This window comes from Semicossyphus pulcher, unplaced genomic scaffold (assembly GCF_022749685.1).
Source record: "Semicossyphus pulcher isolate SPU_LCO1_2020_fin unplaced genomic scaffold, fSemPul1.0.p SCAF_3, whole genome shotgun sequence".
NCBI classification, from domain to species: Eukaryota; Metazoa; Chordata; class Actinopteri; order Labriformes; family Labridae; genus Semicossyphus; species Semicossyphus pulcher.
In genome coordinates, this window is record NW_027211704.1 from 8,161,889 (window position 1) to 8,176,241 (window position 14,353).

Here is a 14,353-nt window from a genome sequence, read left to right on the forward strand (position 1 = left end):
TCACATTTCGATTCAGGGTTATTTTTGAATTGGTGCTTGAATTATTTTGGTGATATTTCAAGCTAAAATGTCAAATATTTGCTGGTTTTAGTCCAAAATGACCAAAATTGCTGCTTTTTGACGTGGGATGAAATCTCTTTTTCAAGGGAGACCTGTAACAAGGTAGCCACTTGGAAGGACGTCCAGGGTCAGAGGTCACAGTGCCTGGGTAGCAGTTAGTGTTATGGTATTGAGAGAGGATTTCCCTATCACGCTTCCTCCCCGATCTTGAGCCGAGTCATTAGATGCTGATTGTCTGCAGATACCAAGTCCCAGCTGCATACTTGCATTTTGCCAGATAATACAGCTGCACCGTGCACCCTTCAGGTACATAAATTATGCTTGACAATTTGATAGTTCTGCAATGCATTAAGAAAACAAATGCATGCATCCAAGCAGTTTTATAGATTACAAGCTGCACTATAGATCACAGCAAAACAGAAGAGACTCTCAAACTAAGCTTAAATGAGTTCTGTAAATGATATAAACAGTCTCAAACTACGTTTTGCTCTCATTTTTTGAGTTGAGAAAGGATCGGTCTCGTTGTGTTGCTTTGCAGAAAAGCTTAACTAACTACTGACGTAAAACAAAGGATTGGATTGGCCTCATTATAGCTCAATAAGCCGATAACAATCAGTTAAAAATTCCTTAATTGGCCCCAATACCACTCTTGAGATCAGATCAGGACTTTCCTAGTATTCAGTGTTGAGCTTTGGTGCATGGCCTCGCGGTTGACAGTTGGAAAAGAATTAAAGAAGGTCCAGGTCCAGATGACAATACGTGAGTGAAAAATGTAGTTTTCTTTCAATTTACATCAAAGTTTTTTTGTATGCACTGTCTGCCTGCTTGGTAAAATGTTTTCAGCAGATGCGTCCTTCTTTCCACTTCTTTTCTGCTGTTTGAGGTGTGAGTGTTGGATCATAACACGTGAAATTAACTTTTATGACCTTGAACCTGATACGTGCTAAGTTGGAGCATGTTCCATAACTTGTTCATACATGATGCAATCCTTTTAAGAGCATTTATTTTCAGAGTGCATGGGTGTTAAAGCCCATCTTTTATTTGTCTGTTACATCACTCTATTTTACACCATGCATTATGTGGAGCTTTGTTTCTGCTTAGCTTGTTGGGTCCTAAATGTTTGACCTGTGAACCTTTTAAAATAGATTAACATACCAACCACAGCTGAATGTTTTTCAGGCTGGATAAATGGTTATTGTCAAAGTGCCAGAAGAGCTAACGTGTTGGTCTTGACCAGAATGAACTCCAGTCGACAGGTGAACCAGTTGCTCTTCTGTCTGGTGAAGCAACTCGTCCTGAGGCTTCAGCTTTTCAACACTTCCTCAACACTTCCTCAGACAGGAAGGAGGATGCTGTTGGTGCCATTAACACTCATGAGATTATTGTTAGAAGGCACCACCAGCCAACTGAACACATGATGCTAAATCCTGACATATGGCTAATACGGTACAAGTTAAGAGTTTAAATTACAACCAATTGACTCATCCAGATGCTGCACCTTTTTAGAAAAAATACAGTAAACAAACATATGTCTTAAATTAACTTCTTTATGTTTGAACTACAGCAAGCATTGGGCCTACATTGTGTTAAACTGTACAGAGATTTAAAATCCTCCGTATCGTTTAATAATGCATGAATAAGTATTTAAGTCTGAAATGACGCTGCAGTGTACTAAGTGATTGATTGATCTGGTTGGCCTCAGGACTGTTAGTATTAAATGGTCATTGTAGTACAAGGAGTTCCTTAAGTTCATGAACGAAGATTGGTTTCCAAGAAGTCCATCATTAAGGACTCAGTGGGATATTTCACGACTACGGTATCTTATTTGAGATACAGAAATACAAAAACAATACATGTAAGCTGCTTGGTAAATAAGGCTGCTTTCACACCTGAAATCTGTTTGTTTGATCTGAACCAAAAACCAAATTCTTACAATGTTGCATTTTGCCTCCAGTTTGTGTTCACACTGCAGCTTCTACCAGTGAACAAAGGTTTTGATGCATGAAGAAACTGCTGTCTGATTGGTCAGAATTTCCATGTGGGAAAACTCCCTGAAGTAAACAAAGAGAAGAGCAAGAAGAGAATCACAGACTTTAATGTTTTGTTGTTGTAGTTTTTTTTTACCATTAACTGACATTGTTCCACAGTTCGATCAGTTCCATTCTCCTTTAGATTTTCTCTGAACAGTTTGAATACCTCAGTGTTCTAGTGCGTTCCCACAAGCATTGGTCAAATTGTTTGGTCAACCCATATTTCTGCAGTACTGGAGCCCTCACCTGGTCGCTCCCCCACGTCTGTCCTCTACTCAAATTGCTGCCTGGCTGCGTGGCTGTAGCTGCAAGTGTCAACATCTGTTAACAACCCACAATGCACAGTGTTTTTCCCATATTACGTCCTACTTTAAGTCCGATTATGTTGAATCGAACTGGACCGTGGTTCATTTGCAAACGGCCGACTCCCGTCTTGTCTGGTAGACCATTTTCGGGTGGTTTGGCCTGCCCAAGAGTTTGAAAGCGTGTTTTCACCTGCCCCCTAAGCTTCCTCCTTTCGACTTATATGTATGTCACTTAACCTTCCTGAAAGAATACATAAATCATTTGTGAAGTATTCAGACTAAACTTCATGTCAAGAGCAGCAGCAGAGGGAATGGTTGTAGTAAAAGAGAGATTACCATTTGCCTTCATTGGTTAGTGAGAGGAAACATGAAGCCAGCAAATGATAACTTGAGGTGTCTTCTGAGTTTTACGCACAGTCTAATCAGGGCTGCAGGATGTGAAAAAAAATACAAAGTGGTAAAATCTAAATCATGCTGATGGGACACGTGTTGAAGTCTGTTTTAAATAAACCTTATTTCTTTAATCTGGAGAGCAAGAATAGCAGGCCAGGCCATCGCTGCAGCACATCATTATAATGCTGTTTGTCACTGTTCTTTTCGTCACCAAAAACTTGCAGCATGGACATGAGCTGATTAATGTTCCTCTTTAGGGGTCCAACTTGTGCTTATTTACACTGTTGATTAGTCTGCCCGTTATTTGAATGATATATTGATTAATTGTTTACTCTATAATATGTCAAAAATGTGTGAAAATACTTCTTTTGACCAACCAACAGTCCAAAACAGAAAACTCTTTTTTTTCACTATCACTAATGACAAAGAAAAGCAGGAAATCCTCGCATTTATGATTCTTGTACCACCTAATGTTTGACATAATTACTTAAAAAATTCCAGAAATTATAAATACATTTGCAACTGGCTTATATTTATGTTTCAATTGACTTACTGATGAATTGACTAATTGTTGCAGCTTCTAGCTTTCTTTTGTGTGTCCTCACGTTTCAGCTCCAATGATGGCACTTTTTATAGTAAAATCGATGATAATTTGGATGGAGATTTGTTGGAGTTGTCTTGTGATGTACAGATGGACCCTGATAATAGATGCTGGGAGATGCTGTCTTTGGTGCGCTCTCTCTTCCCTCCTGTCTTTCATACAGACCACTAAAGGGAATGCGCTGAAAATAGGCCGCTGAAAATAGGCAGCTAAAATCTGTAGCCCAAACTCACGCACGCCCACACTCACCTTTCAGGGAAACACACACACACACACACACACACACTGGGCTGCAGGAATATGCTCACATGCTGACTGATAAAACCATCTCTCTGTTTGCCAGCAGCAGCAAACAGTCTGTTTGGGAAATGATGGCAGGAGTCCAGACTTCAGTCGTTTGGCTCTCTGCACCGTCACTCACCAGGACCAACAGACACAAAATCAGTGCATAGCCTCTTTCAAACACTTTAAAATGCTCAGCCAGTTTTACACATCGGCATCACGTTTGAAAGCCCCCTTCAGTTAACTTTGCTTGTACTTCTTGCAGAGCTTAACGGGTGACATACCAGGCAATCTTTCCCTGCGCACATTATACATAGCTTTTGCTCTGGCTTTGCTCAAGTGGAAGTTTTCAAATATCACGTGAGCACTGCAGCGCGATCCAAAATAGTTCCAACGTGTTTAAGTAGTGATTGCCTGAGCATTGAAGGCACATTCAGGTAGCAGCTCCTCATTTCTAACCAGCTCTGTTCATCACTTTCTCCGGGTGTAATGACAAATTGATGGCTGCAGGTTATTTCGCAGTTGCTAATTAATGTGAGAGCGGAGAAAGTTTTCTGTCGCCACGTTTGTGTGCTCTCTGCAAGCTGTTGTCTGAACTCAGCCAATTGTGAGGGAAGAATAAATTATATGACCATGTTTGTTTCTATTTTAGTTATCAGTTTTAATAATGATGAAACGTCAGTTTGAAGAATAGCCTGATTGTGTAAATCAGACTGTGTAAATGTGCATATTAAGTCTATAATATCACTGCTCCATCATTAGAGCACTATATATTAACTATAATGATGCTTGTGTATTCCATTAAATTAATATGTTGCACAGAGGTCATAAATCAAAATCAGACGGTAAAGCGGAAGTGTTTTACCGCTCTCTCTCTCTCTCCTCCCTCTTACAGTCAGCTCACTCAGCTCCTGAATCAAGAGACCTGATTGGTCAGTAGGTGGTGTTTGGTACAGGTTGATCTCTTAGCTCCAACATAACCTACTCCGGAGCAAGATAGGTGTTCGGCATAAGTTACCATGGTGATCTACACCGGTAAAAAGTAAACCACCTTTGTAGTACTGAAAAACTGGAGTTAACCCGGAAGTTACCTCGATAACCGCAAATCCTGCTTCGAATATATCAACTGAGACAGTGAGCTCTTCCTTATTAAAACATACTTTTATTGGCTAGTCTTTCCTGATATGTATTGCATTTTAATTAAAAACTCTCTTAGATTATTTATTTCTAATCTTTGCTTTTGCTTATGATTTTATGACCTGCCTGTTTTATTTTGCTGCCTTTGTGAAACACTTTGTAACTTGGATTTTGAAGTGCTCCATAAATATAGATTATTAATATTATTATAAAGGAAGCCTGAAGAAACCAGACAGTTCATTAGTCAAACAATGTAACTGATAAACATATGCTAAAGTTGTCTATCACACATTTATCAGGCAAAATAATTAAAACTGCTGGTAAACAAGCTACCATTAGTTCAGTCTGCTTTACCAAGAGCTTGTTTTTGTGCTAGGATTTCTTCAGTGTTTATCTTTGGAGGATAACAGAAGTTCACATTTACTGTAGCTTATATTCCCCTCGGTTCCACTTAAGTTATTTTATTTTACAGAAGACAACACTTAATTTGCCTGCAGTGTAAAAAATCCTTTGCGGTGGGAAGTGGAAGTTGCTGCCGTGTATTTCTTGTGCAAAAAAATGCAGACTAACTGGCTGCTCTGGCTTTTGATAATATATGATTGTATTTTTATCTATATATCCATATCTATATCTATCTATATTGTTAAAAAGTCACAATTTGTCATCCTTTTTGGTGTAAATTATTTTGCTAGCCACTATCCAGATTGTTTTAAAACCTAGCCCTAAGAAAGAAGCTCCACTCTGGAACAACGCTGTACAGTCAGAGGGGTCTGTTGTTTTGTTTGGCTGTATATAGTTAAATGTCAGTATCAGATTAAGTGCTATATAAAGACAAAAAATCTAGTTTGAACAGTCATCATTGTGACATATTCCATGTGTAAAAAGTGACGATCATTCATGGCTATTTTCGTTCTCTCTCTTTCTCTCCAGTCTCGAACACGTCTCTGCCCCTCTTCTCTCTGCTCATCACGGTGTTAATATAACAGGTTTATCGTACCAGTCATGACTCGCTTCTCTCAGCGTGACTGATCCATTCATTTAGAAAGTATGGAGAAAATCTCACGCCTCAGTTCCAGGCCTCTGGTGTGACCAATGCTTTGACATGCAGCAACACAAAAGAGCTTCTTCATACTTTTATGAACTCAGATTTCACGGCCTCTTCTTTGTTTAACATTTGACCTTCCTCTTCACTGCCGTGGCTTTGACTCCTGATGTTGAACCTTTAGTTGCTCTTTGATCTGTAATGTATTCCTTTTGTGTACCGTTATCGTTATTGCCTTACAGTTTCTTGCTCAATATCTTTAATTCATTCATCGACTTTTCCACAATTTCCATCCTTTGTTTGTTTCCCTTTTTTCTGCAGTAATTATGTAACCCTTTACGGCGCAAGATTTAGTGAGATTTTCACTTCAGTTAAGTTGTAGATTTAGAACGATCTATTTGGCTACTGTAACGATGAGTGTCTGTGTTTTATCTTTTTCTGAGTTGGTCATGAGTGTTCAAGAACATGTTATCAAGTCGGGAAGGAAATCTGTCCTGGCTGGCCCAAGATTCTCAGTCTGACACGTGTTTGGTTTTAATATGTTATCATCTCTCCTAACCGGGAGAAATCTCTAGAGAGCTGCAGAGCTGTTCTGACGTGTCAGGACTTCTTGGAGGGCGGCATGCGATTAGACAGCAGTTTGAACTTGTTTTAGTCAAATGGTGCAAAAATAGGATGTAGAACTTTACTAAAAGACATTTATTGCTGGTAATAGTTGTAAAAGATCAAGCAACTCTGCAGGATCCTTCCTCTGGGCCCACAAATATCAATTTGCCTGAAACAAAGTGGTGGACCAACAAACCCACTGACTGCCATTGCAATCCTTGCAGTATGGCTAAAAATGCTAATGGCTAAACAGCTAATCAAACATAGGGGTTTTTATTTTCGTAACAAGTTGTGTTTTTCTTTTAATGTAAAAAAGCGTCTTGTTGTGTTGGACTATGGTGATCTTTTGTATGTGCACGCCTCTGCTCAGTGGCTTCATATGGTTGATACAGCTAACCATGCATCCCTGAGGTTCATTACCAACTGTAAAGCTCTGACTCACCATTGTGAATTATGCTCTCGGGTAGGATGGCCTGCTCTGGTGACCCGTAGGCTCACACATTGGTACACTTTTATATATAAGGCAATTCTTGGTCTGCTTCCACACTACTTATGTGTTTTTATCACGCAGAAAAATGCTGGACAATATTTACTGCGTTCTCCGGACTTCATCTTACTCTCTGTCCCAAATGCTTGGACAGGAATTGGGAAAAGGGCTTTTGGGTATTCTGCACCCTCAGCGTGGAATTTGTTGCAGAATGACTTGAAACTGAAGGAACTGCTCTCGCTAAATGCTTTCTTTTTTTAATTTGTCCCCTGCTTGTGCGTCTGTCTGCAACTTTGTGTTTTTTGCTGCTGTCTTGGCCAGGTCTCCCATGAAAAGGAGATTCTTAATCTCAATGGGACTACCTGGTTAAATAAAGGTTAAAAAAGGCTTGAACTCAACCAGGTCCATGGGGTTGTAGTTTAAATACAACTTGAAAAAGCCTTTTGTGTCTAGAGCAGCCTGTAAGTCTCATTAATGTTTTGACTTAATGGCATAAGTACCCTGGGAAAACTAAAATACATAATCCATTTTATTCTGAGTAGTAACTAGAGAAATTTCAGACGTTGGATACCTAATCTCATGTCGTCCTCTGAGGTGAAAGTATTATGTCTGGTTTAAACCTTCAGTTTCACCTGTAAGATCTACTCTGAGAGACTTTCTCTGTCAGCTGACCTCTACTACTATCTCTCTATTATCTGTATGTTCACGTGTGTCCATGTGTGCCGCATCCATCCAAACTGGTGTCATGTGCCGACCTGCTGACTGGTTAAGTGGCTGTCGTGCCTGTTGGCTGCCAGCTGATGGTTTCCACTATTTTGGAGGATAAATTCAAGTCCAAACACAATTACATTGCATTCATTTAGCTGACACTAATGAGGGAGGAGAGAGAGAGAGAGAGAGAGAGAGAGAGAAATGGAGGACAGAGAGGGATAAAGGGTAGCAGTGTTTACCCGGGACATGTTCTATTAGTGGGTGGAAGTGGTGCAAGAATGTTTGTGGTGAAAGTTGAAAAATGTAGATTGATTTGATAAAATGGGCTTCTTTAATTCTTTTTCAAATTGTTTTCTTTCATTTTGGGCTGCAACTGACAAATAATCTTCACTTGGGAATAATCTGTTAATTTATTTCTATAGTAATATACAGCTTGTTTGGTCTACAATGTTGAGGCAATGTTGAGAAATGTGTTTCCCAAAGCTAAAGTGAGAACATATTCAGATATTTAGTAGGCGAGTGAGAAAAAATCAAACCACTAAAGTATTGTTATTCTTTCTACGCTGCGTCTATTGTTTTATTCTCAAATCGATTGTTATGGCAATAGGTTGTTGAAAAGGAACAGACAAGTATAGTGGAGAGTTTTGCCTGAGCGTTTGTTTTCTTCTGCACAGCTTTTCCAGACTGGACGGCACTGTTGTAGCAGACCAGGAAACTTGGAGATCGATTGCATTCTTTTTTTTGATTATCCCATGTGATGCTACTTAGCCAATTAGACACCAAAATGCCCCGTACACAAACACACACACACACACACGTAAACACACACGTAAACACACACACGTAAACACATACACGTACGTACACATACAGTCTCTATAGGTGTATAATTTAATTTCTTACCATGGTTAGAATAACTTGTAACATCCATTTGCAACAATCTGCACTCAAGTATCATTATAGTAAAGAATGGGGAGAGAGGTATATCATGCCATCTCTAATATATAGACAACTGTTATAGAAGAGAAAAGAAACCAGTAAATATTCACATCTGAGATGCTGGAATCAGGGAAATATGACTTTTTTTTCTTTCAAAATTAGTCAAATAAATGATCAAAATAGTTAAGTTATAGGCGTATAATTTTTGTTGTTAAAAGCTAATTGAATAATCATTTCAGCTCTTATTTTGTAGCCCTGAGGATGACAACAAACACTTGGTCTCATGGTTCAGAGCCTCTCACTTGGCCTTTGCATACCAGCAGACTTGAATGCACATTGCCACGTAAGGATAATCAAACTTAATTTCAGGAGTATATAAAAAAAAAATAGAAAGTCTTGTTTGATAGAGAGCACGAATGTAAGATTATTGTTGTTGCATTAATTTTGAAGGGGATGGAGATTAATCACTAATGGCTGCAGTGGAGAAGCAGAAGGATGAACATAGAAACATTGATGGACAGCAGCTGACAGACAGGCAGCAAAAATGTTTAAAGCTGCAACAATAAGGATTTTAATTGATTTTTGATTGACAGAAAATAAATTAAATGTGAGAATATCCTTATGCATTTTTTACTATTTATTTGACCTTAAATCCTTGAATTGTAAAATGATGTCATTGCAGAGCTAAGTACTGATAGTGAGAAGATCAGCCTCACATAATCAGACCTTTAGCGTCAAGCCTTTTCAACTGTGCTCTTGAATCATTCATTCATTCTTTTGAGTTGAAGTCAGTTTTCGCAGCACTGTCTGCACTGCTGATGGACTGTAAGTGTGACTGTGCCTCATAGTTTGTCAGCTGGGATTAGTGCAGAGTGAGAAAATGACTAGCTGCTGGTGGTGGACCGTGTCACTTTAAAGTTCATTTTCAGCCATCACTCTAACTCTGTTAAAAGAGGAAATGATGAAGCAACTGTGATTCAGCATAAAACCACACTTTGTTTTTTGGAAATGAAAGAGACTTCCTGTTTGACTCGTACGGTTCAGGTGGTTAAAAGTAGTTTTGGAGATGAAACGCTGCCTGAGATCAGAAGGGACAGAAAGACGCGGGGAACTCCTGTGAGAGATTTTTCCTGTCGCCTTTATTCAGGTACGGAAACTAAAGAAAGGGACAGCGGTTTCTGTAGCAGGTAGCACTGATCAGCAGCTTGGTAAACTGTCTTTTTTTGGACATTACGTGAAACGGTTTACTAGCTACTTAAAAGACCAAGCTATCCAATTTAATACTGGTACTAATGTTCATGTAAATGCACTTGTTTGGTTCACTAACTCAGCATCTTGCCTGATGTTGCTGTATCTTTGCTTAAGCTTCTGCATTGAAATAGACCTTTGCTGTCCCAACACAGTCGTCTGTATGATATGTTAAACAGAGACAGCGATTGTGCGGTCGCTTTTTAGGCCAACACTTTACACTTTTACTTTTTTTTTTTAATTTAAGATTTTAGGTTTTTGGCCTTTGTTTTTATTAGATGGCCAGTGGATAGAATCGGAAACATGGGAAGAGAGAGTGGGGATGGCGGGCTGCAAAGGGTCCCTGCACATGGGGCTTTAATCACTCCACATCAAGCGACCGGTGTCATTAGGTCTGGCCGATAAAACATGAGCCTTAAAAGTGTAATAGACACGTTTGTGTGTATTATCTTTATCCTGAATTTAAAATAATGAAGCATGTGGTTTCTTTAGGCATCCTTTATAATGAGGTTACTCCTCAAACTTTGTCAAATTATGTATCATTTATCCTAAGTTATATAGGATAAAAGCAGGCGTTCATTCTGGTTGTGGAGTGGGAATGAGGGAGGCATTATTCTCCTTATTACAAGGAATGATATCATCAATATGACTTTAACACTGTTCTAATGTAAGATAGCTGCATGTAAGATGTGCTGTCGACAAATGATGTAAGAAACTTTTCACTGGGCGATGATGTCATGTTTTCTGTGTGTGTGAGAGCTACACAAGGTATAAGTGTATGAGAACCATATGCGAGGTATGTGACGCATTGTGTGTGTGTGTGTTGTTGCTGGGGGAAAAGCTCTATAGTTAGGTCCCTCCTTCCCTCTACAGGTTACCATGGGGACAGGAGGTAACTGTCTGTGTGTGTGTGTGTTTATAGCTATCATGATCTGTGAATTGGTAGCATTTCGAAGCACACTGCAGTAGGATAAACGGCGAAGTCAACCAGTTCGTCTCTCTCTTTCTCTCTCTCTCTCTCTCTCTCTCTCTCTCTCTCTCTCTGTCGCTCCATCACTCTCTTTCGCCCTCTCTCTCTTTCCTCTCGTCACTTTTCAGTCTGTGTCTCTCTCTCTGGTAGATCGACAGTGTTTTCAGTCATGACGGAGCGCTGATGAATGAAACTCCAGGAACGACAGACAGGCAGACAGACAGACAGGCTTCAGGCATCCAGATCAGATCGCTAACTGTGTGTGTGTGTGTGTGTGTGTGTGTGTGTGTGGTGTAATTCATACCTTACCGTGTTTGTGTGTGAGAGATTGTGTTTGAATGTGATCTTTGTTTGTCTGTGCATGTTCAATTTGCGTCTTCAGTTTCACGTCTGACATCTGCGCGTGCCTGTGTGGTGCAGATTTTGACGTGTTATTGATTCAGCGTTTGTGTGTTTTCTAGATGATGCGTGAATGAAACAGTTGATGTGATTCTCTCTGTTTGTTTGCGTCTCACTGTCTTTAATGTTGACGTCGTCCTCGGGGATTTGCTATGTGATGGTGTCTGAGTGTAATTGATATGAAATGTTTTTGTCTTGTCAGGATCATTGTATGTTTCTGTGCTGTGGAACTACAGTATAACCTCAGGAATAAATCAAGTAGCTCAAAGTTGTGATGGCAGGACAGTAGTGATGATTGTGTTGTGAATGGAGGTGCATAAGTATTAAACAGATTCAACAAATAGGACTAACTTCTTCATCTGTTATGTATCCATTTATATACATAATGGAGCTGAGTATAGCTGCTAGTATGCTTTGAGGCTTTTAGCTTCTCTGTACCTGCTGCAGAACAATCTTTAGCTGATCTTCAACTTCAAATTCATTAACAGTTTTAACCAGGTCCAACTGAAATAATGGCCTGAAGTTATTTTGCGGCCATCAAATATTACATGTTTATCGTTAAACCATTGCAGTTGCGATGTGTGCATGTGCACTAGTCTTATCGCAGGATGTGCGATGTCAAACAAATGAACTGAAACACGCTGCGCTGCTACTTTTTGTTGTTTGATGTAAAAGGAAAAAATGTTTCTCTCTTCTGTGACTAATCTACAAGAAAAGTCTGTCTCATATGACATTAATGCAGCTCTTCTGAAAGTATGATTTTTAATTTTTAATTACATGTACATACAAATACTAAATTTATCTGGTATATTTTCATATTTTTTCCTATATTAACCTATATTGCAGAAGGATAAGGTATCACAATGTCAGGTTTTTCCAATATCGTGCAGCCCCAATTGACCCACCAAGTTTTATTCCTATTCTGCAACTGCAATGGACCATTACAGTTCCACCATCATCCATATTCCTCCATGCTGATGTTGCTAATGAAGCATTAGCGTTGGGGGAAGCAAAAAGATGTACTGTTAGCTAAGGGGCTATAAGACAATATATGTACCATGTTTTAAAGAACTTGTTTGCAATAAAATAAATAAGATTTTAGAAGTTATTTTTATTCTGTTAATGTCTTTCATTTATTAAAATGTAACGGCAAAGAAAAGCTTTGAAGTTGCATATAATTGCCATTTCTGTATTTACATAGTTCTGGCCACCAAAAATGTACTTTGGCCTGCAAATAAAAGGGACTTGTTGGCCCATGAAAATAATAATGTCTATCCCTGTTAAAGCTACAGCGAAATCAAACCAAGAGTCCAGGTGTTCTGTTGTTTTATCTGCATCAATATTTATGGCCTCTTACTCTCCTTCTAAAGCCATCATTAGGTCACAAAATCCATTTTCTTTTTGTATAAACACCCGAAAAGTAATGACAAGACAATCCCATCAGCCTCAGTTGTATAAATGCTAACTCTCTATAAGAAAATAGTCGACATCTTGCTAAACATTCACATAGTGACATTGTTATTGTGAGCTTGTTAGCATGCTTATGTGAGCATTTAGCTCAAATATTGTCTCACAGAGCTGCTACAATGGCTGTAACTATTTTAACAATTTTAGATTCCCTTTCTTCCGCAACAAAACAGAGTACAAGATGAGGCTTTCACTCTCTGTGTTTACTGCACCACCCACCTGGGGGCTTCAGCCTCTTTAAGCGACTGTAACTAGCCCGCAAGCTAACCTGTATACAACTAACTGCATTAAAACTCTACAACATGATCTGCAGTGGTTGGTATTTCAATATATCATGAAAACATAGTATTATTATTGTATTATTAAGTGTTTTGTCTCCTTCCTGCTGGCTGATGGTGACACTCTGGGCATAAGCAGATGCGTATGTGATCGTAGAGTCTTCAAAGTGCTATTGATGGTTGTAAAATTTTGTTATGTTTACCGTCATCCTGCATCAAATGTCCTCATTGGTTTGAACTTTTTTCTTCTTCATTTAATTTAGAATAATAGTTTGTCCGTATCTGTTGTTTTTATGACATTGTTTTTATTGAGCCCTTCTCATGATTCTCACCTGCTGCGTGTTTTTTTTTGTGTTTCAGTTCTACCTGCAGGACACTAAAAGCAGCAACGGGACGTTCATCAACAGCCAGAGGTTGAGTCGCGGCTCGGAGGAGAGTCCGCCCTGCGAGGTTCTCTCCGGAGACATCATTCAGTTTGGCGTCGACGTCACTGAGAACACACGAAAAGGTACAAGCAGATAAGGAACATATTTCAACATGCAAGGATATACATGTTCTATCATTTTGGTACCCTTAAACCTGGATTATGTTTGACAAGTTTTGTGATATATTATGAGAAAAAGATGCTGTAGGGAAAGAGTCAAAGAAAGCTGTTGCAGAGCAATAGAACAGTTTTTTCCTCTTTTTTTACACACATAAAGCCCTGAATTAATTACACTTGACTATCCCTCAAGGGCACCTCAGGGCTCCTTAGGTCATACACAACATGTTGTAGAGAGCAGATATTGAGGTCAAATTTTCAGCTCCACTAATATCCCTTTTTATTCTCTACACTCGATGTGCATTCAACCTGCATCTGGCCTCGTTCGTACGAGACGATTATTAAAGATTAATCTATCTATAAAATAAGCATCAGATAAATTTAAGTTGTTGATCATTTTCTCGGAGGATATTTGTGTGTTTGCTCTGCAGTTTCATGTTTTTGGCTGCATTTGTTCTAGTCGATAATTTCCACTCATAAACACTAATGGAAATAATTCAGCAGGCACTTGAGTAATTTCATCGATCATTAATGAAAATCAGAGATGCTTAAGTTGTAATGAGGTCATTTAGTGCAGACTACATATCAGTCAGCATCAAAATCACTCAAACATGAATCGATAAAATACCTATTACAAAGTGACGCACATAACTTCTACAACAATACGTTACACACATTTCTAATGCAGCTAATAGACTTTCATTCTGCATAGAAATTATTTGAATTTTTTGCTTGTGTTTTCTAATTTGAGTGTCTGGGACCTCAGACAGTCTTTAATATGCACTATTTCATCTTGGCATTTTTAGCCACTAGGAGACTAACCAGAGTAGGAAGATGGTGGGCAGATGTAGCTCAGG

At 39.0% G+C, this 14,353-nt stretch overlaps 1 protein-coding gene across 9 annotated transcripts in view; it reads left to right on the forward strand.

The window, feature by feature from the left end:
• The window catches only part of slmapa (sarcolemma associated protein a), a 68,673-nt gene that overhangs the window by 10,055 nt on the left and 44,265 nt on the right, over positions 1-14,353 (forward strand). For all 9 annotated transcript variants that reach the window (XM_069677442.1, XM_069677445.1, XM_069677446.1 and 6 more), the window contains exon 2: positions 13,316-13,463. In XM_069677442.1, the coding sequence (XP_069533543.1) occupies positions 13,316-13,463 (148 nt within the window). The remainder of the gene's footprint in view (positions 1-13,315; positions 13,464-14,353) is intronic.